Here is a 26,428-nt window from a genome sequence, read left to right on the forward strand (position 1 = left end):
CATCCACCTTATTGAGTCCTTTCAACATTCGGTAAGTTTTAATGAGATCCCCATGCATTCTTCTAAATTCCAGTGAGTACAGGACAAAGCTTTCAAACACTCCTCTTATGTTAACCCCTTCATTCCTGGAAGGTGAAATAGTTTGATTTAAAAACCAGCAAAAATGGTGGCTAAAGTGAACATAGGTCCCTTAGATAATGTTGGGTAATGTGGAAATGGCCAAGGCCTTGAATGACTATTTAGATTCTCATGGTGGCAGACACACCTGACATGCTGAAGAAATATGCTGTGAATGCAGTGAGAGGTGAGGACTTCGATACAATTGCTGTCACTAAAGAGGAAGGGATGAACAAACTAGTGGGTGTAAAGGTAGATAACCACAAGGTTTTGTGATGCCATTGATTTTCATATTTATTCTCCTGTTTGAATGAAAATAAGGTTTCCTGAACTTTTATATTTTGGCTTCCAGCAATGCAAATAAATCTAGAGAGACTTCAAAAATACCTCCTTCAAGAGTACAATCGGCTGGTAGCTCTTCAAACACAATTAGCTAGTGATCTCAAAAAGGTAAGCAAAATAACTCATACAGGTTCAGTTTATTCAATGAGGTGTAATGTTACATTTTGGCAAATGCTGATACATTGAATTTCTCTACCCTTTGTATCTTTTAAACAACTTCGTTAGCCATGGTTCAGGTGTTAACATTCTTATCTAATTTGGGAGATGGTGGTTTTAAGTTGCACCTTGGAGCCTTGAACCCATTACCTACTGTAACTGGGTGTGCAGCACCTTTGGATTTCCATTTTCCTGTTAAGATGTTAAAGCATCTAATCTGCTGTCAAAGGTAGATTTCAAAGATCCTCTAGCAATATTTTGATGAAGAATAAGAATCCTGTCTCTGATGTCCTTGACAGTTTATAATATGCTACTAATATCATGGCAACAAATGATCTATTAATTACAGTTTGTGGTCCCAAGATGTACTGCATTTCCTTTATTGCCGGAATGACTGCATGTCAGTGTACTTAATTCACTGTGAAGTACTTTTTACATCTTGTGGTCACTGTATAAATTGCTTTCATTGGATCCAATTAGATATGAAAGATTTTAACAGTCTTAGATTGAAGTTGACAAGCATTTTAAGTCCAATATTGGGACTATATATGCAAGTCTAAAATTCAGGTTTATTTTTGTAAAGCCTGTTTTTTCTCTAACCTTGTATGTAATTCCAGATTGAAGATCGCCAGGCTGCTTACCTAAATTTGCAATCACAAACCGAAGAAGAAAATATTAGATTGCGTATGCAGATAGAAAGCACTCATGCTAGTTCTCAAGACCTTAATGGTAAACCTTACAACATTATTTTGCCTGAAACTTTCTTGTCATGCCAGTAGGGCAATCTGTAATTTTCAAGGGAAGAATATAACAAATAATTGGGAAATAAATCTGTTATAAATTTATCTCACTACAAAGATCTGGAATATCAGAATTTTCTTATCTATCTTGCTTAGATCTTAAGGAGCAGCTAAAAATCCGGTCAGCTCGGCTTGAAGAGATTGTAAAGCTAAAGCAAGCATTTTGCCAACAGAAGACAGAATTGGAAGAGCAACATTCAGAAGAAATAAAAAATTTGAAGACTTCTTATGAAAAGCAGTATCAAGAAATGGAGCCCAAGTATGTCGGAGAAATTGTCTGTTTACAACAAAAGCTACAAAAAATAACTGGCTTTAGTCCTCAATCCAGGTATGAACAAATTGTTTCACACCTCCCGTTACAATGCAGCAGTTAGCAAGTTTTTGGGTCTTGTGTTCTATACACCAAGACAAATTTATGGCTTCTGTTCATGATTATTGTGTCAGCTGTGGTTCGTAGAACAGTACAGCACAAGACCAAATCTTTCAACCCATGATGTTGTGCTAATCTAATCATATTAGTAGCCAATTGCCCAACTAAATATCCCTTCTATCTACAAAACATCCATATCCTTCAGCTTCCTCTACATTTGTTTGTCTTCGTTCGATTTGCTTCCACCTCCACCCTGGCAGTACATTCTAGGCACCCATCGCGCTCTGTGTTTTTTTTAAAAAAAACGGCTTGCCCTGAATATCTCCTTTGAACTTCACCTCTCTTACCTTAAAATCCTGCCCTCTGGTATTAGGCATTTCAACCATGGGGAAAAAACACTGGCTATCTATCTGTACCTCTCATAATCTTATGAACAAATGTCATTCAGGTTTCTTTCCCTTGGCATCTGCAGCTCCGAAGAAATCAGCTAAGATTGTCCATACTCTTCTTTTAGCACATGCCCTCTTACTTCAGACAGCATCCTATTAAACCTCTTTGAAACCGTCTCCATAGCCTTAACATCCTTCCTGTGACACACACAAAATGCTGGAGTAACTCAGCAGGCCCAGCAACATCAATGGAAAAGAACAAACATTTGATGTTCTGGGCCAGTCCCGATGAAGGGTCTCGGCCTGAAGCATCAACAGTTTATTCTTTTCTGTAGATTCTGCCTGGCCTGCTGAGTTCCTTCAGCATTTTGTGTGTACTCCTTTGATTTGCAGCATCTGCAGATCTTCTCTGGTTTGTCATCCTTCCTGTAATGGAACAAGCATAATTGAATGCAATACTCATGATGTACTCTGACTATAGAGTTTTAAAAAGCTGTGACATAACTCCCAGATTCTCCAACTCGGTTCCTCAGCTAATAAAGGCAAGAGTATCATTCCTTCTCTACCAGCCTATCACCTGTGGAAGCATTTTCAGGGAGGACATGCTGTATGCCTTCTGTATCAACCTGTGTAGCCACTTTAAAGGTCAGAAACAGGTTGATTGTCATTGATGTGTATCATGAAATTTGTTGTCCTACTAAACATTAACACTATTAAGGGTCTTATTAATAGTTTACTGTCCTTTTACATTTGATCTCCCAAAGTGAGCTACTTCATATTTAGTTGTGTTCAATTCCATTTACCATATCTGTAACTGATCTATATTCCGCTGTAGGCTTTGGCAGTCTTCTGTGCTATCCATAACTCCACCAATTTTTGTATCAACTGCAAGTGTACCAATCCACTATTCTACGATTTTATCCAGGACATTTATACATATCACAAAGAGTGATGCCTATGGAACACCACTAGTCACAGACCTCCAGCCAGACTAGGTCACATTGGCCACCACCCTCTGTATCTATGGCAAGCAAATTCGGAATTCACATAGCCAATTGACCATAGATCCCATGTATTTTAATCTTCTATGTGGGCCTATGTAGGGCCTTGTCAAATGCCTTACTAAAATCTCCTCGAACTCCTAATGAAGTAGAGCCACTAGTGCTTTTTCTTCATGATTGCATCAATATTTTAGGCCCAGGGCAGATCCTCTGAGATGTTGACACCAAGGAACTTAATGCTGTTCATCATTTCTATCACTGACCCCTCAGTGAAGACTCATGTGCGTTCTTCTGACTTTCCCTTCCTGAACTCCATGGTTTCTTGGTCTTGCTGATGCTGAATGCAAGGTTGTTGTTGCAACACCACTCAATGAGCCGATCTACAGTATCTCACTCCTGTACTCAACCTCATCGCCATCTCAGGTTTTACCAGCAACAGAGGTGTCATTTGCAAATGTATTAATTGCATTTGATGTGTGCCACACACAGTTATGATTGTGGAGAGAGATGAACTGTAGGCTAAGTAGGCATCGTTAGGTCTGCATACATAGATTGTCATCAAGGAGTAGATGTTCCTACTGATCTGACCTGACTGTGGTCTCCTGATGAGGACATCGATGATCCATTTGCAGAGGGAGGTACAGAGGCCCAGGTTTAGAAACTTGGTGATTAATACTGAAGGGATGATTGTGTTAAATGCCAAGATGTAATTGATAAACAATGGCCTGACATAGGTATTGTTGTTCTTCAGGTGCTCCAAGTCAAAGTGGAAAGCTAGTGAGATTGTATCCTCTGTAGACCCATTGTGGCAGTGGCCCAGGTCCTTGTTCAGGCAGGAGTTAACTCTATCATTAACCAACCTTTTGAAGTACTTGGTTTGGTAGATGTGAGTGCTGCCAGCCAATAGTTATTTAGGTTATTCACCTTGCTCTTCTTGGGCATTAGTGTGATTGCTGCTCTTTTGAAGCAGGGGAGAACCGCAGATTCAAAAAGTTAAGCATGGTGAAACAAACGTTCTTAGCTGCATATATTTCAATACAAGCAGTATTTTAGGAAAGGTGGATGAGCTTAGGACATGGACCAGCATGACATTGTAGCCATTAGTGACACTTGATTGCGGGAGGGCTAGGACTGGCAGCTCAGTGTTCCAGGGTTTCATTGTTATAGACGTGATAGTGCAGGAGAGATTAAAAGGGAATGGGTGGTGGTATTAGTAAGGGAAAATGTCACAGCAGTGTCAAGTCGGGACTGACTAGAGAACTTGTCAAGTGAAGCTTTATGGGTAGAACTGAGGAATAAGGAAGTTATGACCACATTAATAAGATTATTTTATAGATCACTCAGTAGTCCACGAGATTTAGAGGAACAAATTTGTAGAGAGATCACGGACTGTTGCATGAAGCATAAGATTGTGAAAGTAGGTGGTTTTAACTTTCCACATATTGACTGGGATTCCCATACTGCAAAAGGGCTGGGTGGAAAAGAGTTTGTCAAGTGTATTCAGGAATGTTTCTTGAATCAGTACATAGAAGCCCAGCTGTAGACAGTGTGATACTAGATATCCTATTAGGGAATGAGACAGAGCAGCTGACAGATGTTTGTGTAGGGGGAATGCTTTGTATTTAGTGGTCATTACTTTCAAGGTAATTATGAAAAAGGATAGGTCTGGTCCTGGGGTTGATGTTCTGAATTGGAATACGTCCAATTTTGGCGCTATTGGAAAGGATTTGGGAAGTATGGATTGAGAGGGGTTGGTTGTTAGCAAAGGTGTACTTGCTAACTAGGATTCCTTCAAAAGTAAAATTTTGTGAGTATAGAGTTTGTATGTTCCTGTAAGAATAAATAAACAAGGATGACAGGTTTAGGGAACTTAGGTTTCAAAGAGATGTTGAGGCCCTGGTTAAGAAAAAGATGGAGGTGCATAGCAGGCTTTGCCAGGTAGGAACAATGAGATACTTGAGTTTAGTAAATGCAAGAGAACACTTAAGTAAATCAGGACAGCTTAAAGAAGACATGAGGTTGCTCTAGCAGACAAAGTGAAGGAGAATCCAAAGGGCTTTTACAAATATATTATGCCCATCACCTCCTTCTGGGCTCCCCCTGCCCTTTTCTTTCTTCCATGCCCTTCTGTCCTCTCCTATCAGATTCCCCCTTCTCCAGCCTTGTCTCTCTTTCACCAATCAACTTCCCTGCTCTTACTTCACCCCCCCCCCATTTCACCTATCACCTTGTGTTTCTTCCTCCCCTCCTCCACTTTCTTACTCTGACACCTCCGTCTTTTTTTCTCCAGTTCTGATGAAGGGCTTCGGCCTATACTGTTTTCTGTAGATGCTGCCTGGTCTGCTGAGTTCCTCCAGAATTTTGTGTATGTTGCTTGGATTTCCAGCATCTGCAGATTTTCCCTTGCTTGCAAAAAGCAATGTATTGTCTGTTCCTTATCACATTGTTTATTGGAGCTTGCTTGAGCCCAGACTTAGCTCCAGTGTTTCCTATATATACCTTCAGACAGCTGTGTTTCTTCCTTAAATCAATACTGCCTATTTATCCTCCTGTCTATCTTGTCTGAAAACCCTGCACCCAGGGACAAGTGACCATTTCTGCCCATTTTGTGCCATATTTATCAGTGCCTTCATCTCAAATAATACTACTTGCATTTTGATGTCTGGACATGTTGAACATGGACCATTTTCTGTGTTTTTTTCCCTCTGTAACATGTGCTTGCCTTGTCTTCCAAACTCTCGCTTATTTTAACATTTTCAAATATGCTTTTTTTTACCCTTTTGAATCTTAGCTCAGCTTTCTGCTAAGTACATTCAAATCCTTTCCAACAGCCATAGCAAACCGGCCTGTGATATTTGTTCTATCTCTATTAAGGTACAAGCCTTCTGTGCTCTATAGATCTCACCTTCCCCAGAACTGGCCCCAGTGACCAAAATACTTGTGAAACTGAACGTCTAGCACCATATTTTTGGTCAAGTATCATCATCTATGTGCACTATCCTCCTATTTCAGTGCTCACTGTACAAGTCGCTAGGAGTAACCTGGATTACTACTTTTGAAATCTTGCTTAATTTCTTCCTTCAGTCTTCAAAGTCTGCTTTTTAAATTAAGAATTATTTTTAAAAAATGTATGCGTGTTTGTAGATTTGTGTCTCCACCTTCAGGTTATTGATAAGCACTCCTTCTGTTAGGTAATCACCACGAAAAAAGACATGCTCTAGTTATATGAACCCTTTGAATATAATAAAACATCTCGAGATATTTAATGAGGGCATAATCACACTCAAAATAGTTACCAAATTGTGACTTACGTTTGCAAGGTAGCATGGAGTGCTTAAAGGAGGAACAGACCTGGTAAGACAAATATTTCTACTATGAATATGGTAATTGGCTTGATCTAACTCAGTTTTGTTAATTTTCTTCCATTTATTATTTAGGACAGGAATAAATGAGACCATTGACAATGTGACTGGAAGTTCTGTTGTTGAGGCAGAACAACGAAGAGCAGAGGAGCATAAGGTAAAGGAGAAAATATGTGCTGTAAGGTTTGACAGAATGCAAAATGAAATGGTTAAAACTGAAGTGATACACACAAAATGCTGGAGAACTCAGCGGGTAAGGTCAGGAGTTCCTCCAGAATTTTGTGTGTGTTACTTCGATTTCTCTTGTTTGTGGTTATAAATAAATATTTCATGTGATTACAATGTTTGTGTAAAAGAGATTACTGGTAATTTAAAAAATAAGAGAATGGCAATGTGTTACCAATTTACAATAGTTTGACTTGAGATGGACTACAAAGTGATATGTTTCTATCTGACTATTGTCCTGTACTTCCAGTTGTTTTTTTCATCACTAATTTTTATTGCAGCACCAACAAATTACATTCAATACAACCAGTTGCCGATTACATTTTGACTGTTTAACCCAGCCACCCCTCAACCCTCATCCCCACCCCCTCTCCACCCCTCCACTAACCAGCTGAATAATAGTGCATACACAGACAGAGCAGTTTTATTTTAACAGAAGATCTTTTAAGTTAGTTATCAAATTTGTCCACATTAAGATTGTGTTTGGTTATAGTTGGTAATCACTTAACTTTAGTAATTGTGAGATAATTGAAGAAAAAAATTCAGCCTCAAGTATAATTGGGGCATATAGGCTAATGAATGCAACTTTTTTACCCTGAATGGATGTACAGCAAAAAGCTAGTTGTCCTTCATTGTCCTTTCAATTGATACATTAATACTACGTCTCATTAATATCATATGAGTACCATCAGCTGATGCCACAACGGGTTTATAAAAGTGGTTTTGAACCCTGGGAATGTCATTAGGTTTAAGATGTGTTTCCTGTAACAGCACAATATCTATTTTCTTTCTGCATAAGAAATCTTAAACCTTTGAACACTTGTAGGGAGAGTTTAATCCTCTAACATTAAATGATACAATAGTAAGATTTTCTAATTTATCTGTGTTACTCATCTTCCCCTGGATCTTTTGTTGTAAGTTGGTGGTGGAGCTTGTACTTCCAGTTGTTAATGTTAATAGATTTGGAAGGTTCTATGAAAACCCTCAGGGAAGTGGCTGTTTTGTAGTACGCTGTTAGGAGAGGAAAGGTTAAAGTTGTGGCCGGATTCTAGTTAAATGGACAGTTCTCTCTTACTCTCTTAGATTCTGTTGATCTTTTGAGTATTGTTCAATCTGTATTCATTCAAGTAAATCAATACTACTGTCGTATTGGCAGATTGAGTTTGGAAAATTGGGAGATAAGCTGCTGGATAAGTTCCTTCACTAATTTGGTGATTGTTGCCATAATTAATTAGTAGGCTGGTCCTCATTTACTTAACTTTTACTCTCTTGAGTATTCCTCTCTTTTCCAAACAGTAAATTTATTTACTCCTAATTTCTTTTTACTATCGTTAATTTAAACCATGTAATTGCTAGGTAATTGTGGGACGGATGCCATATAAATTTTTGAAGATTGGCAAACAATACAGCATGAATCATGGTGCAATACAGCCGGATACAGGCCCTTTGGCCCAACTGGTCCATGCTGTCCATCCAGTTAGTCCTAATTTCCAGAATTCAGCCCATATCTTTCCAAGCCCATCCTCTATGTACTTAACCAAGTGTTTCTTAAAAGATACGAATCTATCTGCTTCAAGCACATCCTTTGGCAGCTCATTTCATATGCTCAGCAACCCCTGTGTGGAAGAAGTTGCTTTTAATTCTTTTTCCTCTTATCCTGGACATACGCCCTATGTTTTGGACTCCGCTGCCCTGGGTAAAGACTTGCCGTCCAACTTACCATTGCCTCTCATAATTCTAAACATTTCTGTACAGTAACCCCTCAATCTGCTGCATTCCAAGGAATGACCTGGTCTGATGAACCTTTCCCGATTTTTCAAGCCTCCTAATGCTGACAATAACTGTATTAATCTTTTCTGCACTCTTTCCACATTAAGCACTAGGTGACCAAAGCTGTACGTGCTGCTCCCAAGTGTGGCCTCACTAACTACTGCTACAACTGCAAGATTGTATCCCGTCATCAATACTCAGTTCCCTGACTGATGGAGGCCTGTGTATGGAAAGCCTTTTTCACTACCATGTTGACCTATGATACTGCTTTCAACAAACTACTTCAATCTCATAAAATTTACAATCATTTTGTTTCCTTCTCTTCATTTTCATGCACCCTATTCCTCATTGCAGGTTTCTCAGATCTGACCACACGTTTACTTGCACATTTTAAGCATTTTCCTTTATGTCTTATCTGAAAATAAAAGGTGGGTTGAGCACTATAAATTAGCAGTAGGTTTCCTCCTCCTTCATTAGACTTCCTTGACAACATTCAGTAGCTATTATGAGTTGCAATCAAACTGGAAATGCCAGCAATGCTGAAATGCCTACCCTTCTTGAACCAAGTGCTGTCAATTTTGGGATTGCTGTGCAAATGCAGAAATCCAGGATTTGCTGGCCACTCTTAGCAAAAATGTCCCTGCTATTCCTCATTCATTTCAATTGAAATGCAGTTTCTAATGCCAGGCCCATGAGCATTCACAGCATGGTTTCATTAAGGGGAAATCTTGCCTGACAAATAATTTGGATGATGTAATTGTGGCCACATTTGTGGACGATATGAAGATAGGTGGAGTTGAGGAAGTAGGGGGTCTACAGAAAGACTTAGACAGATTAGGAGATAGCCAAAGAAATTGCAGATGTAGTATAGTGTAGGCAAGTGTATGGCCATGTGCTTTGGTAGAAGGAATAAAGGCATAGACTATTTTCTAAACAGGGAGAAAATTCAAAAATCAGACTTGGGAGTTCTCAGGCAGGATTCTGTAATGGATAAGTTGCAGTTTGAGCTAGCGGTAAGGAAGGCAAATGTAATGTTAACATTCATTTTGACAGAACTAGAATATGAAAACAAAGAATGTAAGGCTGAGACTTTATAAAGCATTGATCAGACTGCACTAAGTATTATGATTAGTTTTTGAGCCCCTTTTCTAAGAAAGTTGTGCTGGCGTTAGAGAGAGTTCAGAAGAAGTTCACAAGAATGATTCTGGGAATGAAATAGTTATTGTATGAGGCGCCATTGATGGCTCTGGGCTTGTACTGGTTGGAGTTTAGAAGAATGAGTGTAGTTCTCTATTGAATATTGAAAGCCCTAAATAGAGTGGATGTGAAAGGGATGTTTCCGATAGTGGTGGAGACTAAGAGCAGAGTGCACAACCTCAGAATAGAAGAACATCCATTTAGAACAGAGATGAGAAGTAATTTCTTTAGCCAGAGGATTGTGAATCTGTGTAGTTCATTGCCGCAGCTGTCTGGGGAGACCAAGTCATTGGGTATATTTTAAGCAGAAGTTAATAGGTTCTTGATTAGTAAGAGTGTTAAAGGTTACAGGGAGAAGGCAGGAGAATGAGTTTGAGAGGGATTATAAATCGGCCAAGGTGGAATGGCAGCACAGACTCTGGACTAAATGACCTAATTCTGTTCCTATGCTTAATGGTCTTAAAACCCCAAAGGCTATGCCATGGATGTGCACACTGATCCTGCAGGAAAAACATGGTCATTGATCTGAATGCAAAGAATAGCACGGCGAATAATGCTGTAGGTTAACATTGCATCATTTAGTTGAAATGATTTTACTTTTTTACGATTTAATTTTCTACAATAATTTGCACAGTTTTGAATTTTATAGCTGTGAACATTTCTGAGAATCTGGACTTTTAGGAATGCATAGATTTAAGTGTAAGGTAATAGCTTAGATATTGCATAGATACTGTATAAATTATTCTGTTCTATTCTGATCCATCCACATAACAATATTATATTGCACAGAAGCCACTGTTTTCATCCTCCCTGTTTCAGATTTCTCTATTTCTGGTAGCACATCAACGCTGGCCTCTCATGGCACCATAGAGTGGTTACAGCCCAGAAAGTTGTTGTTCAGTTGTACAAGTTTTATGTACACATTTTCAATGTCCAGCTCTCTTTTGAAATGATTAGTTTCTGGACCTATGTCTGATGCTGAGGCATGAAGCATTTTTCTGTTTATGCTAGTTAGTATTGCTGAATAGGTGGACATTGTAACTGAGTAATGTATATCATCTCCATACATCTGTCCTTAGCAAGGGCCTTGTCTTGGTCCCTTTTGGCCCACACTGTCCACACCTCATTGAGTTCCATGCCTACCACAACACCGAACTCATACGTTCTGTCCTCAGCGCGGTCCTTACCTTTGTCCCCCTTTGCCCGCACATCAGCAAGTTCCGTGCCCGCCATGACACCGAGCTGTCCTTCTGTTGCCTCTGTCTCCGAGCCTGCTTCTTCAGCGTGAATTCCTCACCCCACACTGATGATACCTTCTGTCACCTCCAACCCTCCTCCTCCTCTTGGACACCCAGCACTGGGTCTCTACCTATCCTGGTTCTTTTCATCTCTAATTGTTGAAGAGACATCAACCAGCTCAAATTCAGCATTCCTCGCTCCTTTTCAAACCTCACCCCCTCTGAATGGACTGTCCACCACTCTCTCTGCACCAATCCCAACCTTACTATCAAACCCACACAAAGGGGGTGCTGTTGCAGTGTGGCAGACTGACTTCTACTTTGCTGAAGCCAGGTGGCAGCTCTCAAACAGCACCTTTTACCTACCTCATGAAGAGGATCCCACTGCAGTCCATCAGAAAATTGTCTCGGAAACCATCACTAACCTCATCAATTCTGGAGAACTTTCATCTATTGCCACCAAACTCGTAGTTCCCTCACCTTGCACCTCTCACTCCTCAGTTCTACCTCCTACTCAAGGCCCACAGGTCTGACTGTCTTAGTAAGCCCATTGTGTTTGACTGCTCCTATCCCAGTGAACTTGAGTCCTTGTACCTTGACTCCATTCTATCCATCTTGGTTTAATCCCTTCCCGTGTTCTTGATCTCCTCACTAACTTTCAATTCCCTGGCCCAGACCACCTCATTTTCACCATGGATGTCCAGTCCCTATACACTTATGTACCCATCAAGAGGGCCTTAAGGCTCTCCACCTTTTTCTCAGTAAAAGAAACAACCAGTTCCTCTCTACCACTATCCCCTCCATCTGGCAGAAGTGGTCCTCACCCTCAACAATTTCTCCTTTGGTTCCTCCTACTTTCACCAGACTCAAGGGCTAGCCAAGGACACCTGCGTGGGTTCTGGCTATGTCTGCCTTATTGCTGGTTATGGAGAACAGTCCATGTTCCAAGACTTCCCCTGTAATGCTCCCCAGCTCTTCCTCCATTACGTCAACAGCTATATAGGTGTGGCTTCATATACCCATGCTGAGTTTATCAATTCCAGCAACTTTGCCTCCAACTTCCACCCTGCCCTTAAATTTACTTGGTCCATTTCTGACACCTCCGTCCCCTTTCTTAGTCTCCCTGTCTCCCTCTTTGGAGACAAACTGTTGACCATCATCTTTTATAAACCTACTAATTTCCACAGCTACCTTAACTATACCTCTTCCCTTTCCAAGACATCAGAAGTGTCCTCCTCCTTCAAAGAATGGGTTTTCCTTTCCTCCACTATTAATGCTGCCCTCACCTGCATCTCCTCCATTTCCCAGACATTCATGTTCACCCCATCACCCTGCCACCTTAACAGTGATAGAATTCCTCTTGTCCTTACCTACTCTGTGATACCCTTGTCTATTTGTCCCTGGCCACTAATCACCATCCCAGCACTTATCCCCGCAAGCAGCTGAAGTGTTACCCTACCCATTCACCTCCTTCCTCACCTCCATTCAGTGCCCCAAACAGTCCATGCAGGCATTTTGAGGCAACGCTTAACCTGCAAATCTGCAGGGGTGGTCTTTTGTATCCATTGCTCCCAATGTGCCCTCCTCTACATTGCTGAGACTGTCATAAATCGGGGGACCGTTTCAACGAGCAGCACTGCTTCATGCGCCAAAACCAAACATCCCAGTGACCCAAGATTTCAATTCCAGTTCACATTCCCTTTCCAGCATGTCGGTCCATGGCCTCCTTTAGTGCCACCGTATGGGTAGCCTTGAACTTGAAGGCATGAATGTCGATTTCTCCTTTTGGTAAAAAATAATTTCCTTCCACCTCCCCATGCCTTCTGTTCCCCACTCTGGCCTCATACCTTTTCTCACCTGCCTGATGTGCCCTCCTCCTTCCCTTTCTCCTATGGTTCACTCTCCTCTCATATCAGATTCCATTCTCTCCAGGCCTTTACCATTCCCACCCAGCTGGCTTCACCTATGACCTTATAGCTATCCTCCTTCCCCTCAGTCCACCTTTTTATTCTGTGTCAGCTCCCTTCCTGTTCAGTCTGAAGAAAGGTCTTGGCCCACATCATTGGTTTTTTTTGTTGAATTCTATTGAATTCCTCCAGCATTTTGTCTAAGTTACCATACTCTGAAGTATGCATAATACTTCTGTGTGTATTTTCCCTACAGCATTAAATTTGTTCCTACAAAAACTCCCAACAGAACGTGTAGATTATAAATGTAATGATGTATCTTTTTCCTAGGTTGAGTTGGACGTAAACAGCATTCAGGAGCAACCAAGGCACATGGATCATCAAGAGCTTTTGCAACAAGACCAGAATTTGACAAAGAAATTGCATGGTTTGGAAGTGAAATACCATCAAAAGCCAGAACAAATCCAGTCTATAGTAACATGTTGTGGTCCAGACAGGAAAGGAGTTGGAGATGAGTCAGACAAATTTGCTGGTGGGGAGCCTATTTCAAGTGTCCAAAGTTTGAATGAAATCCTCACAGAAGTTTCATTACAAGGGACTGAAGAAGATAAGGAAGTTGCTTATTCTGCACGTCATCTGGAAAAGCAATATGAAGAACGGATGCAGGAAGAAATTGCCAAAGTATGCCAGCCTTATTTAAGGCTAAATTTAACCGTGATGTAACTGCAAATAACAATTACCTGCCCTCTTCACTAAATTCAAACCCTAACAATACAATCATAATCCTCTTTCAGTTGGCGCGTGGCCTAGTGGTTAAAGCGTTCGTCTAGTGATCTGAAGGCACTTAACCACACATTGCTCTGCGACGACACCAGTGCCAAGCTGTATGGGTCCTAATGCCCTTCCCTTGACAACATTGCTGGTGTGGAGAAGGGAGACTTGCAGTTTGGGCAACTGCCAGTCTTCCATAATAAAAAAAACCTTGCCTAGGCTTGCGCCCTGGAAACTTTCCAAGGTGCAACTCCATGGTCTATCGAGGCTAACAGAGGCCTACACAGTCCTCTTTCAAATAACAATTGGCTGCTGCTGCACTGTTAGTGATGTTTCTTGATAGTATCACCATGTTAATAACAGTTTTAAATGATTGAAATGCTGACATCAGTGTGCTTTAATAAGTTAAAATAGAATTTTAACTATTTGACCTTGGCTTATTTCTTTGCAGGTAATTGTTCAGATGTCTGTACAGTTTGCTCAGCAGACCGAGATGGCGAGGGTGAAAAAGGATGTGGAAGATGAGCCTAATACTTGCAAAGTGAGTGATGAAGAACGGAGGAAAGAAGTGGAATGTACTCTCAAACAAGATCTGCAGTTTCAGTTTGATGCAGAGAGAAAACAAATGGAAGAATTGTTTTCAAAAGAAAAGGAGGAGCTTCAGGAAACACTAAAACAGAAGAATGCTGAAATTCTTTCTATTCAGAGGCAAATGCAAGATTTCAGGATTAAATATAAATTGGGAACATGTGATGTGATATCAGAAGCTGCTTTACAGGAAGAATTTCTGAATGCTGAACAAGAAATGTTCAGGGATTCTTATGCTGCAGGTAATTCCAGTCTAAAAGAAATAAGCTTGGAATATAAAATGGAAGATGGCGAGTTCGAGAACCAAGAAGTTGCACAGGTAAGTTCCAGCTTCTGTGTTGCAAATAATAAAAGCTATCAACTGGTTGCTCTCTGACACTTGTATTTATATAATACGCAGTACAAGTCAGATCAGCAAATATTAACCATACTTACAACCCAAACTACAGAAATTATTATTACATAAGTTGCATCTGTTTCAGATAGTTTAATTTCGTATTCCATTCCCTATTTGTGCTATTGGTCAATAAGACTTTATTATACTTGTATCTTGCATGACTTTTCTTTTTGAGTAAGCAATGTTATACGTTTTGAGTCTTTATGTTCTTATAAAATATTGGTAACACAATTTGTATTTGGCCTTGCTGCGTCCAGATTTTCTCTTTAATAATTTTTATGGCATTAAATGTAGATGAGCTTATATATTGTCATTTATGGAAATGCTATATGGTGGATTCCGGTTAATTGGGACACCTCAGAATTTGGCCCTAATAAGTGGTTGCCCCAATTAACAGAAGTTTCATGGAAGTAGTTTTAAAAAGTATTTTAAAAAAGTCAACCTGAGTCACAAATTATCTATTTAAAAGAAATATAGAACAAATAAGAACACTAACAATATTATTACAGTACTATAGTACTGGGTATAGTTCCTAATACTTATCGACAGAGGACTTCATCCAGGTGTACTGTCGTGTTCCTTTGACTGTAAAGGAACTGGCTCAGACACCTGGTGCAGATAATGGACTGCCTTCATAGAATGCTGCTGATGATTGCATCCTCAAAATCTTCATTTTCTTTGTAACATTCACGATGACTGTCATTACCTTCAAATTCTTCATAGATGGTAACCTGTTGAAGTAGTGAAATAGTTGCATTTTCACTCTAGGCCATTTCTGGTACCTCTAAGCCTGAATAATGGAATCTACAGTAAGCAAAACAGTTTTGAATTGTCTTACTACTTATTCCTTGCCAACTATCAGAAACAGCAATCACTGCTTTTTTAACATAAGCACACACAACTAACACTATATTAAAAACTTTTCACTCAAAGCACATAGTAATGTCTACGGCAATAGAAGTGCACTTGGCTGACGCTAGTTAAAAACTATTTGGCACCAGTCTCCTGTTCTAATTAAGCGAATAGTGTCTTAAGTAAATGAAGGGAAGCCCGGCTAGCTTCTCAAATATTTTTTGTTCTTTAAGAATGTCCCAAATAAGCAGCTGTCTCATCTAACCTATGGTGCAATTAACCAGAATCCACTGTATTTTTAAAAAATATGATTGCATGAAATATTTTGTTGTTAAAGCAACTTGGGGATCCTTTAACACTGCTTACAAAATCATAAAGGAAGTCTTATAATGTGATAATATGTGATTTCCTTTCATTTCATGACTTCAATTAAGATATTGGGTTTTACACATAATGTCTCCTATTTATAATTGCTATGCCTTTACACTTCAGATATGAATATGGAAGTAGTTGCAATTATTCTAATTGTTTTGTTCCTATGTAAAAGGGAGTTAGTTAGCAGCAAGAGAAGAAATATGTCACTTGACTCCTCATGCCTGGTCTACACCATTTAATACGGGCATGCCTGATCAGAATTTCAACTTCAGTTCTTCCACATTCCTATATATTCTCTCCTCGTAGGTAGCTATCTATATCTTCCTTAAAAATATTCTAAGAAACTGCTTCCATCATCATTTAATACATGCATACCTGATCTGAATTTCAACTTCATCTCTTCCACATTACTATCTACCTGTGCTTAAAACTCTCTCTTCATAAGTAGCTATCTATATCTTCCTTAAAAATATTTTAAGACTCCTCTTCCATCATCCTTTAAGGAAGGGAGTTTCAAAGGCCCTCAGCCCTCAGAGAATGAAATATTGCTTAATCTCTCATTTTAAGCTCAGGATCCCTTACTTTTTGAACAGTGACCTTATTTCTACATTCTCCTACAAGAGGGAACAAACTCTCACATTCACTCTGTCAAAACTGCTCATGTTTTGATTAAGCCCTCTTTGCTAAACTTCAGCACATAGAAGCCTAGCTTGAATAAGACAAAGTGTCCATCTCAGGTCTTAGCCTAGTAAAATTTGAACTACTTCCAATGCATTGAAGTATTTTACTATAAAATATTTAAGTATCAGAATGTTAAATGTTATTTTAAAATTGTACATATAGAGTAAAATGGCTGATTTTTGTAATGGAATATTTGAATACAATTCTGTACTTAACGAAAAAGCGAAATAAAAGCAGCTTAAGACTTTCACTCTGAATAGGAGAGACTAGAAGACATGAGGCAGGAGCTTGTTCGACAAGATCAGGAGCATCAGCAATCATTAGAAGCTTTACGACAGTTGCATACACAGCAATTGGAGAGGTTGCAAGAAGAGCAGGAAGAATTGTTGGCTGAGGTGGAAAAATTAAAGGGGCAGCTTCAGGAGGTAAGAAATTTACATTATATGTATCTTATTCATAACACATGGATACGGGCACTGGTGTAGCAGTGATTTTGAAAACACAATGCTGGAAATCTTAACAACCTAATCAAAATTAACTGATTAAAATAACAATAGCTAGAAACATAAATTATAAAATTGTAGGATAGTTTCCAGTGGTGCCATTTCCTTTATTGTGCAGTTGGAAAATAGGGTTCCCTCCCTCCCACTAGTATTATTGATGGAACCTACATCTCCTTTATTTTCCACACTTCTGCTTTTATCCCATCTTCTCCTAAACAGAACAGGGGTACTGTTCTCCTGGTTTTCACTTCTCACTCCATAAGCCTATACATTCAGCAGATCATTTTTCAAAACTGATATGCAGTACACCAGTGATAAACCAGCTATAACATTTTCCCAGCACCAGCCAGGTCTCCCCTTTCACACTCCTTTCTGCTTTCTGCAGGAACTCTGTGATTCCCTGGTTCACTTATCTTCCCCCACCCTCTCCAGTCACTTTACCCTGCAACCGTTGGAGGTGTAACGCCTGTCCCTACACCACCAACCTTATCATCTTCTTGGAAAATAAGCAGGTGAGACAGAGATTCATGTGGATCAACTTCAATCTTGCTCTTTGCATTTGCTACTCTCAATGTGGCCTCCTGACCAAGTGTAGACTCGGGACAATTTTGCTGAGCACCTGTGCTCTATCTGCTTTGGCTTTCTAGAGCTCTCAGCTGCTAATCACTTTCATTCCACACCCGTTTTCCACATAGACAGGTATGTCCTCCGACTCCTCCATTGCAAGGGCAAGGCCAAATGCAAACTAGAGGAACAGCATTTCATATTCTGCCTGTGTAGTCTGCAACCTGATAGCATGAACATGGAGTTCTCCAATTTCAGGAAAACCACTACTCTGTCCCATTCCTCTCTCCTCCTAATCAACCCAGTTCCTCCTACGCTGACTTCTCAGCAGCCAGTCACTCTGTTTCTTTTTCTTCCTCCATCTACCATCACCCAATTTCTGCCCATCACCCACTTAATCCTCTCACATGCTCCTCTTCCCCTATAGCTTCCATCTGCCCATCCCATTTCTGTTATATGATTCCATGGTCAACCTTCCCTTCCTATCTAGTTCCATCTTTTGCAGCTCTTTGGTGCTACAATCTATCTCCTTACATCCTCTGTCGCTAGTTCCATTCTTCCTTCCTTCATTTGACCATAACCCTTCCTCACTTGGATCTACCTCTTGCTTGCTGATTTGTGATCCATCCTTTCCACTCACCTCTTTATATTGGCTTCTGCCATTTGGACTGAAAGACCCTGCTGTCCTTCAATGCAAATAAAGAGTCTTGACCTGAAATATTGACTGTCCTTTATTTATTTATTTTTTTATTGACACATAGCGTGGAATCGGCCGTTCTGGCCCTTCGAGCCGCGATGCCCCGTAACCCCTGACTTAACCCTAGCCTAATCACGGGACAATTTACAATGACCATTAACCTGCCAACTGATATGACTTTGGATTGTGGGAGGAAACCCATGCAGTCACAAGGAGAATGTACAAATTCCTTACAGACATCTGTGGGAATTGATCCCGGGTCACTGGAACTATAAAGTATTGTGCTAACCACTACACTATCATCCTGCTCACAAATGATTATCCCTTCACAAATACTGACCGTCCATCTCCTTCCTGACCTGCTACATTTCTCCAGTAGCTTGTTGGGCCAATCAAGCAGCTCAAACTGCATCATTCTCTGATGTCCTCTTGCTTCGTATCATTTTGTCTACTCAAAAGCTACTGTTGATCACTGCCTCAGAAATATCAAAAGATGGCTAGAAAACCATATACTACAAGACTTCTAAAACTACCTATTTGTTCTACCAAATGTTTGTCTCCACCATTGTTCTTGTCCTATTAATATTTTCTCAACCTGAACATTACCCTTTGTCTCTTTACAAGTTGTCCTTTGTCTCCTTATCCTAGATTCTCCCTTTATATTGTCCACATGGTTGTGTTTAGTGTCTTCCAAGAATCTTTCCAAGACTCTCTCTTCTTCCCCCACCCTCCCCCCACCGCAACTTGCTCATCAGCATCCTGTCCTCTGGCAACTTCAACTCAAAAGACATAATTTTCTCCCTGTATATTTACTTAGATTTGTCTTAATTCTTTCACATTAATTTTAATTTGAGAAGATTTCATCCAGCATTTTTACCTCACTCCATCTTCCAAACAAAATCTCAACAGAACTTTAAACTCCCTTCTAGCAATTGATTTTCACAGAATTCGACTACAGTTACACAAATAGCTACAATTTATGTTAATGAAATTAGTTCTCCACATTTATTCGTCTTTTGCTTGCTTTGAAGAATCCAATTTGCACACCTGGGTTTCTAACGTGCCTTTATCTTCTTTATGGGATTTTTTTTCATTCCCAAACAGTAATAAAGCCATGATTAATTTTCAAAGTGCCATATCTGCTGTATCTTTGTATCTCTCATTGTAACAACTTCTCTCTTATTTTTGCCTTTTATGCTCAGAGCCAGCACATTTTCCACACTATTAAACATCACTTTCATTTGAGAAGCAACTTTTTTTTTACACAAGGTATAATAGCTGATTTTTATAAATAACCTGGATGAGGAAGTGGAGGGATGGGTTTGTAAATTTGCTGATGAACAGAGGCTGGGGTTGTTGTGGATAGTGTGGAGGGCTGTCAGAAGTTACAACAGGACATTGATAGGATGCAAAACTGGGCTGAGAAGTGGCAGATGGAGTTCAACCCAGATAAGTGTGAAGTAGTTCATTTTGGTGGGTTAAATATGATGGCAGAATATAGCATTAATGGTAAGACTTTTGGCAATGTGGAGGATCAGAGGGATCTTGGGGTCCAAGTCTATAGGACAGTCAAAGCTGCTACGCAGGTTAAGAAGGTGGTTAAGAAGGCATATGGTACATTGGCCTTCAGCAATCGTGGGATTGAGTTTAGGAGCTGAGAGGTAATGTTGCAGCTATATAGGACCCTGGTCAGACCCCACTTGGAGTACTGTGCTCAGTTCTGGTCACCTCACTACAGGAAGGATGTGGAAACCATAGAAAGGGTGCAGAGGAGATTTACAAGGATGTTGCCTGGATTAGGGAGCATGCCTTATGAGAATAGGTTGAGTGAACTCGGCCTTTTCTCCTTGGAGCAATGGAGGATGAGAGGTGACCTGATAGAGGTGTACAAGATAATGAGAGGCATGATTGTGTGGATAGTCTGAGGCTTTTTCCCAAGGCTGAAATGGCTAGCATGAGAGAGCATAGTTTTAAGGTGCTTGGAAGCAGGTACAGAGGAGATGTCAGGGGTAAGTTTTTTACGCAGAGAGTCGTGAGTGTGTGGAATGGGCTGCAGGCAGCAGTGGTGGAGGCGGAAATGATAGGGTCTTTTAAGAGACTCCTGGATAGGTACATGGAGCTTCAAAAATAGAGGGCTGTGGTTAAGCCTAGGTAGTTCTAAGGTAAGGACATGTTCGACACAGCTAAGTGGGCCAAATGGCCTGTATTGTGCTGTAGGTTTTCTATGATTCTGTGTGGAGTGAGCTGCTCGAGGAAGTGATTGAGGTCAGTACAATAGCAACTTTGTAAAGACAGCTTGACAGGGACATGGATTGGAAAAGTTTAGAACTTTATGGGCTAAACACTGCCTAATGGGACTCTTTGGATGGCATTTGGGTTAGTTAGGCTGCCACCGTGTTGTATAACTCTATAGCAGACATGTTCTTATATTTCACCAACTTTATGTAATTCCTCATGACACTCTTGTGCAGAAATAAAGTAAATGCGACAGGTAGAAAATCAAAAAGTGCTGCTCCTAGAAATATGAAATGAAAACAGAAATTTCTGGAAGCACTGAGCAGGTTGGGCAGCATCTGTGTAAAGAGAAGCAATAGTAAACATTTTCAGGGTTAAGTTCCCATACATTTAAATCAGAACAATGCTTCAATGAAGGGTATTGTTCTTTCTTAAGAATGAACTCTTTCCACAGATGAACTTGATTTTCTGAGTATTTCCACTGTTTTCTGTTATTTTAAATACAAAAGTAATCCATTCGATTTTTGTAAGGTGGTTGAAACACAGAAAAGGAAGCTTAAATTGTTTTTTAAAAGTTAGTTAATTTTGTGTTCCTTTTTTCCTGATGTCTAGTTTTGAGTCAACAATATTAATAATTCTGCAATGGAAATAAAATACTTCTGTATTATATTTTACCATACATTCTATGTCAGTGTTTATAAAAGTGAATTGGATACACAGGGAAAATATCATGTGTTTTTAACTGCAGACTACTCCTGCTTATAACGTGAAAGTGGTATCACAAAATGAAAGAATGCTCGCAGAACTGGAATGTTTTCCTGCAGCTGGAGAGGAAAGGCTCCCTTTGGAATATTATAACAGCAGTACACAGACAGAGATGGTAAATTGAGCTTGTAACTGTCCTTATTTATTCATTTAATTACCTTTCCTTCCAACTTCAATAACCTTCAACTGATTATTGTCATTTGTTAGAATGTGATATGTGGAACTTCAGCATTTATTGGTTGCAGCAAGTATGGGTGTGGCATTGTTTGCATGTTTAATAGATGAAGCCTTAGGTTGTCATAGCAGCATACAAGAGGGATTTGTGTATTGCTTATTTTGTCAGACCAAATGTAATATGCAGAACTTAAATTTGCAAGCTAAATAGCAAAGCAATACTCAAGAGCACTAAATTCAACAGTTGTATATGAAGCTGAACTTAATTAGACCTAAGATCTGAGTTTAATGAAGTTATAAATTTGGGCCTTAGGAGTAGAATGACTGGATTTTTGTCACTTGTTAACATACTGCCAATTCATAACCTTGAGCAGAGTGAGAGAGAAGACCAGCATACATCCCCAAAGCATTCTGAACAATGTAAGAACATACCATCATCGTTTGAAGAAAAGTCTGAAGAAGCAAATCAAAGTGTCCTCATAAATCAAAGGTTAGCTTGATGCAATGGCCTTCTTTCCAAATTTTGCATACTTAATACTAAGCATGAATTAACAGAACATTTTTATTTTCTTGTTTCTAAAGTGGAATGTGTGAGATTATAATTTTAAAAATTGATTAATTTGTCAGGGTGTGCTTAACAGAAAGTGTAGTTAGATGCTCATCATTCAGCAATCTCAATGGTTATCTCTTTTCTCATTATAGTATCTAAGTTATGAACTCAAAATTGTGTACCAGATGCTCATCATTCAGCAATCTCAATGGTTATCTCTTTTCTCATTATAGTATCTAAGTTATGAACTCAAAATTGTGTACCAGAGCTCATCCAAAACTCTGCTACAACTTACTCGCAGTTAACCTTCACCTATCTGTCCTTTGCAGTCAACTTTCATTGGTATTTGGTCCAGTAATACTTTAGCTTGAAAATAGTTGTGCTTTTCCTCAAGTCACTTCTTGACCTGTTTCTGTAGGCCTACAACCTGGGAACTCTGCAGTTTAATTATAACAATCCACATCTTCAATACCCCTTCATCTTGCCTTTTTCCTTTAAGATGCTCATTAAAATCCATGTATTGATCCATTCTGTATATTGATTTGCTCAATACCTATCAGTTTGCCTTGATAGCTATTGTTATTTTCTCCCCTGTTTAGTAACCGGGATATTTTACTTGGTTTTGCGAGGTAGAAAAGCAGGTAAATGTTATATAATATGATATACATAGTAAATGTTGGCGATGCTCAAAAGAGCAAGCAGCATCTTGGGGAAATAAATAGAATTGACATTTCAGGTGGACGACCCTTGGTCAGAACTTGATGATAGGAGAGAGATTGATAGGACGAGGCCAGGGTTGCTGAGGTGATCCTACTGTTTAAGGAGATGTGTGCTTGATATTTTAATGAAGTGGGAGAGAGAAAACAAAGTTAAAGGATAGAATGAATTTATAAATTATACTCCACTGTTGCTCAACCTGAAACCAAAAAGTGAATGCTGGAAGTGCTGTGCCTGTGGAGAGGAAAAAGGCTGAGTTAATGTTACAGATGGATCACCTTACAGCAGAACTGATCAGCTAAAATACAAATAGGAAAAGCAAGCTTTGAATTGTTGAATTCAGTTCTGAGGCTGACTGCTGCAACGTACCCAGTCAGAAGGTGGTGGGCTGTTCCAGAAATGGCACGGTAGCTTAGCAGCTAGCATAATGCCATTACCACGCCAATGACCCAGGTTCAGTTCTGCCTCTGAACTTAAACGTTCTCCCCATACCCACGTGGGTTTTCTCAGAGCTCCTTCCACCTTCCAGAGATGTACCGGTTAGTAGGTTCATTGGTCAGTTGGGTGTAAATAGAGCCAAAAGGGCCTGTTACTGTGCTGTATCTCTAAATAAAAACATAAAGAATCTACCTGGCCTGCTGAGTATTTAAACACTTTTAGTTTTTATTTTGGATGCTTTCCATTTTTTTCACGTTCAATGATATCATTGATAATTCTTAAATAATTATTGATCATGTATTATAAAGTACTCATGTTATTATTTTATCCATGTTTAGAAATAGTTTACAAAAGGCCAATGGCAGACTTCTGAAAGTTTTGTCAGAAGTGGTTAAGACGACGGCGGCTGCAGAAGAAACTATCAATAGGCACATTTCAGCCATTGTGGAAAGATCAGTGAAAGGACAACTTCCTTCAAGAACGTCTCTGTGGGAACAAGATGCACAAGATTCTATTGATCAATTGAAACCGTTCACACTTCATAGTCAGGGAAAAGGTATGTCTAGCTTGATGTGGCTAATTTACTTATTTCATTTAGCATAAGTAATTTTTGAATTCTTTCATGCACAAATATAACTGGAATGCATAGTAAAGGTGTTTTAATTAACTGGTCTCTCATTGCACAATTGTTTGCTCAACTAAGAGTTGAGTAATGCAATTATTTTCTAAAATTTCAACATTGATTTGCAGTCTTTCTATGCTTCAACCCTTCCTGATCTCTTATAACATTCAATATGTTCACTCTCCAGTTCTCTCTCCTTCCACACATTTGTTTACTGATTTTGTTGATAGCTATAATGTCAACAGCTGAAGACCAAAGCTGAGGACTCCCCTCTCCATGCCACTGTTATCTCTCTCATTTAATATGCACCTTCTTTGTCCAAGTTTTTTTTCCATCTTCCAATTTCTCTTAGGTGGCTTGAATTTAGATTTTCTTTGATAACATTCCGATAAAGTGTCTTGTGACCTTTCATTAATTAAAGATGCTATATAAGTTTGTTGGTGTAAGATAAACTTGCCTCATGCTATTTAGGTGGAGGAAAAAATTCAGTCAAAGAAGTAAGAGGATTTAGCCTATAAAAAGTTGTCTTAAAATCATTCCTCATTTAAAGTATGTATGCATCAAACAAGATCATGATAAAAGTAACTGGGAATGAATTTTTTTTTTAAATTGTATAGGTATATGGACAAGAAAGAAATGGAGGGTTATGGGCTGAGTGCAGGTCGGTGGGACTAGGTGAGAGTAAGCGTTTGGCACGGACTAGAAGGGCCGAGATGCCCTGTTTCCGTGCTGTAATTGTTATATGGAATGCAGAGGCAAAGGGTAATCACATCCTGAGCAGATATGCATAGCCACACAAAAAAAATTAACCTCCCAGCATATGTGTAAGGTACCAAATGTTGGATAGAGATTTTAATGTTGTATCCGATGTTTGGTACTTAATCTCATATCTTTAACATGTATGTAATTCCTATTATAGCTGCTATTTCCAGTTTGAACTTATCAGTACAATAAGTATCCTTTCTAAAGGGAGCATCATGTACAGGTTATCTTGCTTTTTTTAGTCCCTGTCGAGGGACAACATCACAGCTACACTCAGAGGTGACATAATAATTAATGTAAGTTTCTCCACCAGAAGTTCTCTTTATTTTTTTGAATTGGGTCATCACCTGAATAGCTTTGCCAGCAACATAATGCCAGTGAGACTTTATAATGACTAAATATGAATCAGAACCCACCTTTCCCTCATCAGTTTCTATTTTCCGGTTTTGTTTTGGTTCTCAAAATTAGATTAAAGGAACTGCTGTATTGCAAATGAGACAGTTCAGAATAAAACAAAAGTAATCTTCATAACCAACATGAGGAAATCTGCAGATGCTGGAAATTCAAGCAACACACCCAAAATGCTGGTGGAACACAGCAGGCCAGGCAGCATCTATAGGGAGAAGCGCTGTTGACGTTTCGGGCCGAGACCCTTCGTCAGGACTAACTGAAAGATAGTAAGAGATTTGAAAGTAGTGGGGAGAGGGAGAAATGCAAAATGATAGGAGAAGACCGGAGGGGGTGGGGTGAAGCTGAGAGCCAGAAAGGTGAATGGCAAAAGGGATACAGAGCTAGAGAAGGGAAAGTATCATGGGAAGGGAGAAAGAAAGGGGGAGGGGAGCACCAGAGGGAGATGGAGAACAGGCAGAATGATGGGCAGAGAGAAAAAGAAAACAAAAAGGAGGGGGGAAAAACATGAAACAAAACTAAATATATCAGGGATGGGGTAAGAAGGGGAGGAGGGGCATTAACAGAAGTTAGAGAAGTCAGTGTTCATGCCATCTGGTTGGAGGCTACCCAGTCAGTATATAAGGTGTTGTTCCTCCAACCTGAGTGTGGCTTCATCTTGACAGTAGAGGAGGCCATGGATCGACATATCAGAATGGGAATGGGACGTGGAATTAAAATGTGTGGCCACTGGGAGATCCTGCTTTCTCTGGCGGACAGAGTGTAGGAGTTCAGTGAAACGGTCTCCCAGTCTGCGTCGGGTCTCACCAATATATAAAAGGCCACACCGGGAGCACAGGACACAGTATACCACACCAGCTGACTCACAAGTGAAGTGTCACCTTCACCTGGAAGGACTGTCTGGGGCCCTGAATGGTGGTGAGGGAGGAAGTGTAAGGGCAGGTGTAGCACTTGTTCCGCTTACAAGGATAAGTGCCAGGAGGGAGATCGGTGGGACGGGATGGTGGGGTGGGGGGGACGAGTGGACAAGGGAGTTGCGTAAGGAGCGATCCTTGCGGAAAGCAGAAGGGGGGGGAGGGAAAGATGTGCAAGGTAGTGGGATCCTTTTGGAGGTGGTGGAAGTTATGGAGAATAATACGTTGGATCTGGAGGCTGGTGGGGTGGTAGGTGAGGACAAAGAGGACCCTATCCTGAGTGGGGTGGCGGGTGGATGGGGTGAGGGCAGATGTGCGGGAAATGGGAGAGATGCGTTTGAGAGCAGAGTTGATGGTGGAAGAAGGGAAGCCCCTTTGTTTAAAAAAGGAAGACATCTCCTTCATCCTGGAACGAAAAGCCTCATCCTGAGAGCAGATGTGACGGAGACAGAGGAATTATAAGAAGGGGAAGGCATTTTTACAAGAGACAGGGTGGGAAGAAGAATAGTCCATGTAGTTGTGAGTCTGTAGGCTTATAGTA

General features: G+C 40.0%; 1 protein-coding gene across 4 annotated transcripts in view; it reads left to right on the top strand.

Annotated features, from left to right (window-relative positions):
- The window catches only part of akap9 (A kinase (PRKA) anchor protein 9), a 208,072-nt gene that overhangs the window by 54,366 nt on the left and 127,278 nt on the right, over positions 1–26,428 (top strand). For all 4 annotated transcript variants that reach the window (XM_059972268.1, XM_059972269.1, XM_059972271.1 and 1 more), the window contains 10 exons: positions 470–567; positions 1,233–1,344; positions 1,512–1,743; positions 6,613–6,694; positions 13,205–13,555; positions 14,097–14,552; positions 16,799–16,963; positions 21,286–21,417; positions 21,851–21,966; positions 23,520–23,737. In XM_059972268.1, the coding sequence (XP_059828251.1) occupies positions 470–567; positions 1,233–1,344; positions 1,512–1,743; positions 6,613–6,694; positions 13,205–13,555; positions 14,097–14,552; positions 16,799–16,963; positions 21,286–21,417; positions 21,851–21,966; positions 23,520–23,737 (1,962 nt within the window). The remainder of the gene's footprint in view (positions 1–469; positions 568–1,232; positions 1,345–1,511; positions 1,744–6,612; positions 6,695–13,204; positions 13,556–14,096; positions 14,553–16,798; positions 16,964–21,285; positions 21,418–21,850; positions 21,967–23,519; positions 23,738–26,428) is intronic.

This window comes from Hypanus sabinus, chromosome 6, assembly GCF_030144855.1.
Source record: "Hypanus sabinus isolate sHypSab1 chromosome 6, sHypSab1.hap1, whole genome shotgun sequence".
Classification (NCBI taxonomy): domain Eukaryota; kingdom Metazoa; phylum Chordata; class Chondrichthyes; order Myliobatiformes; family Dasyatidae; genus Hypanus; species Hypanus sabinus.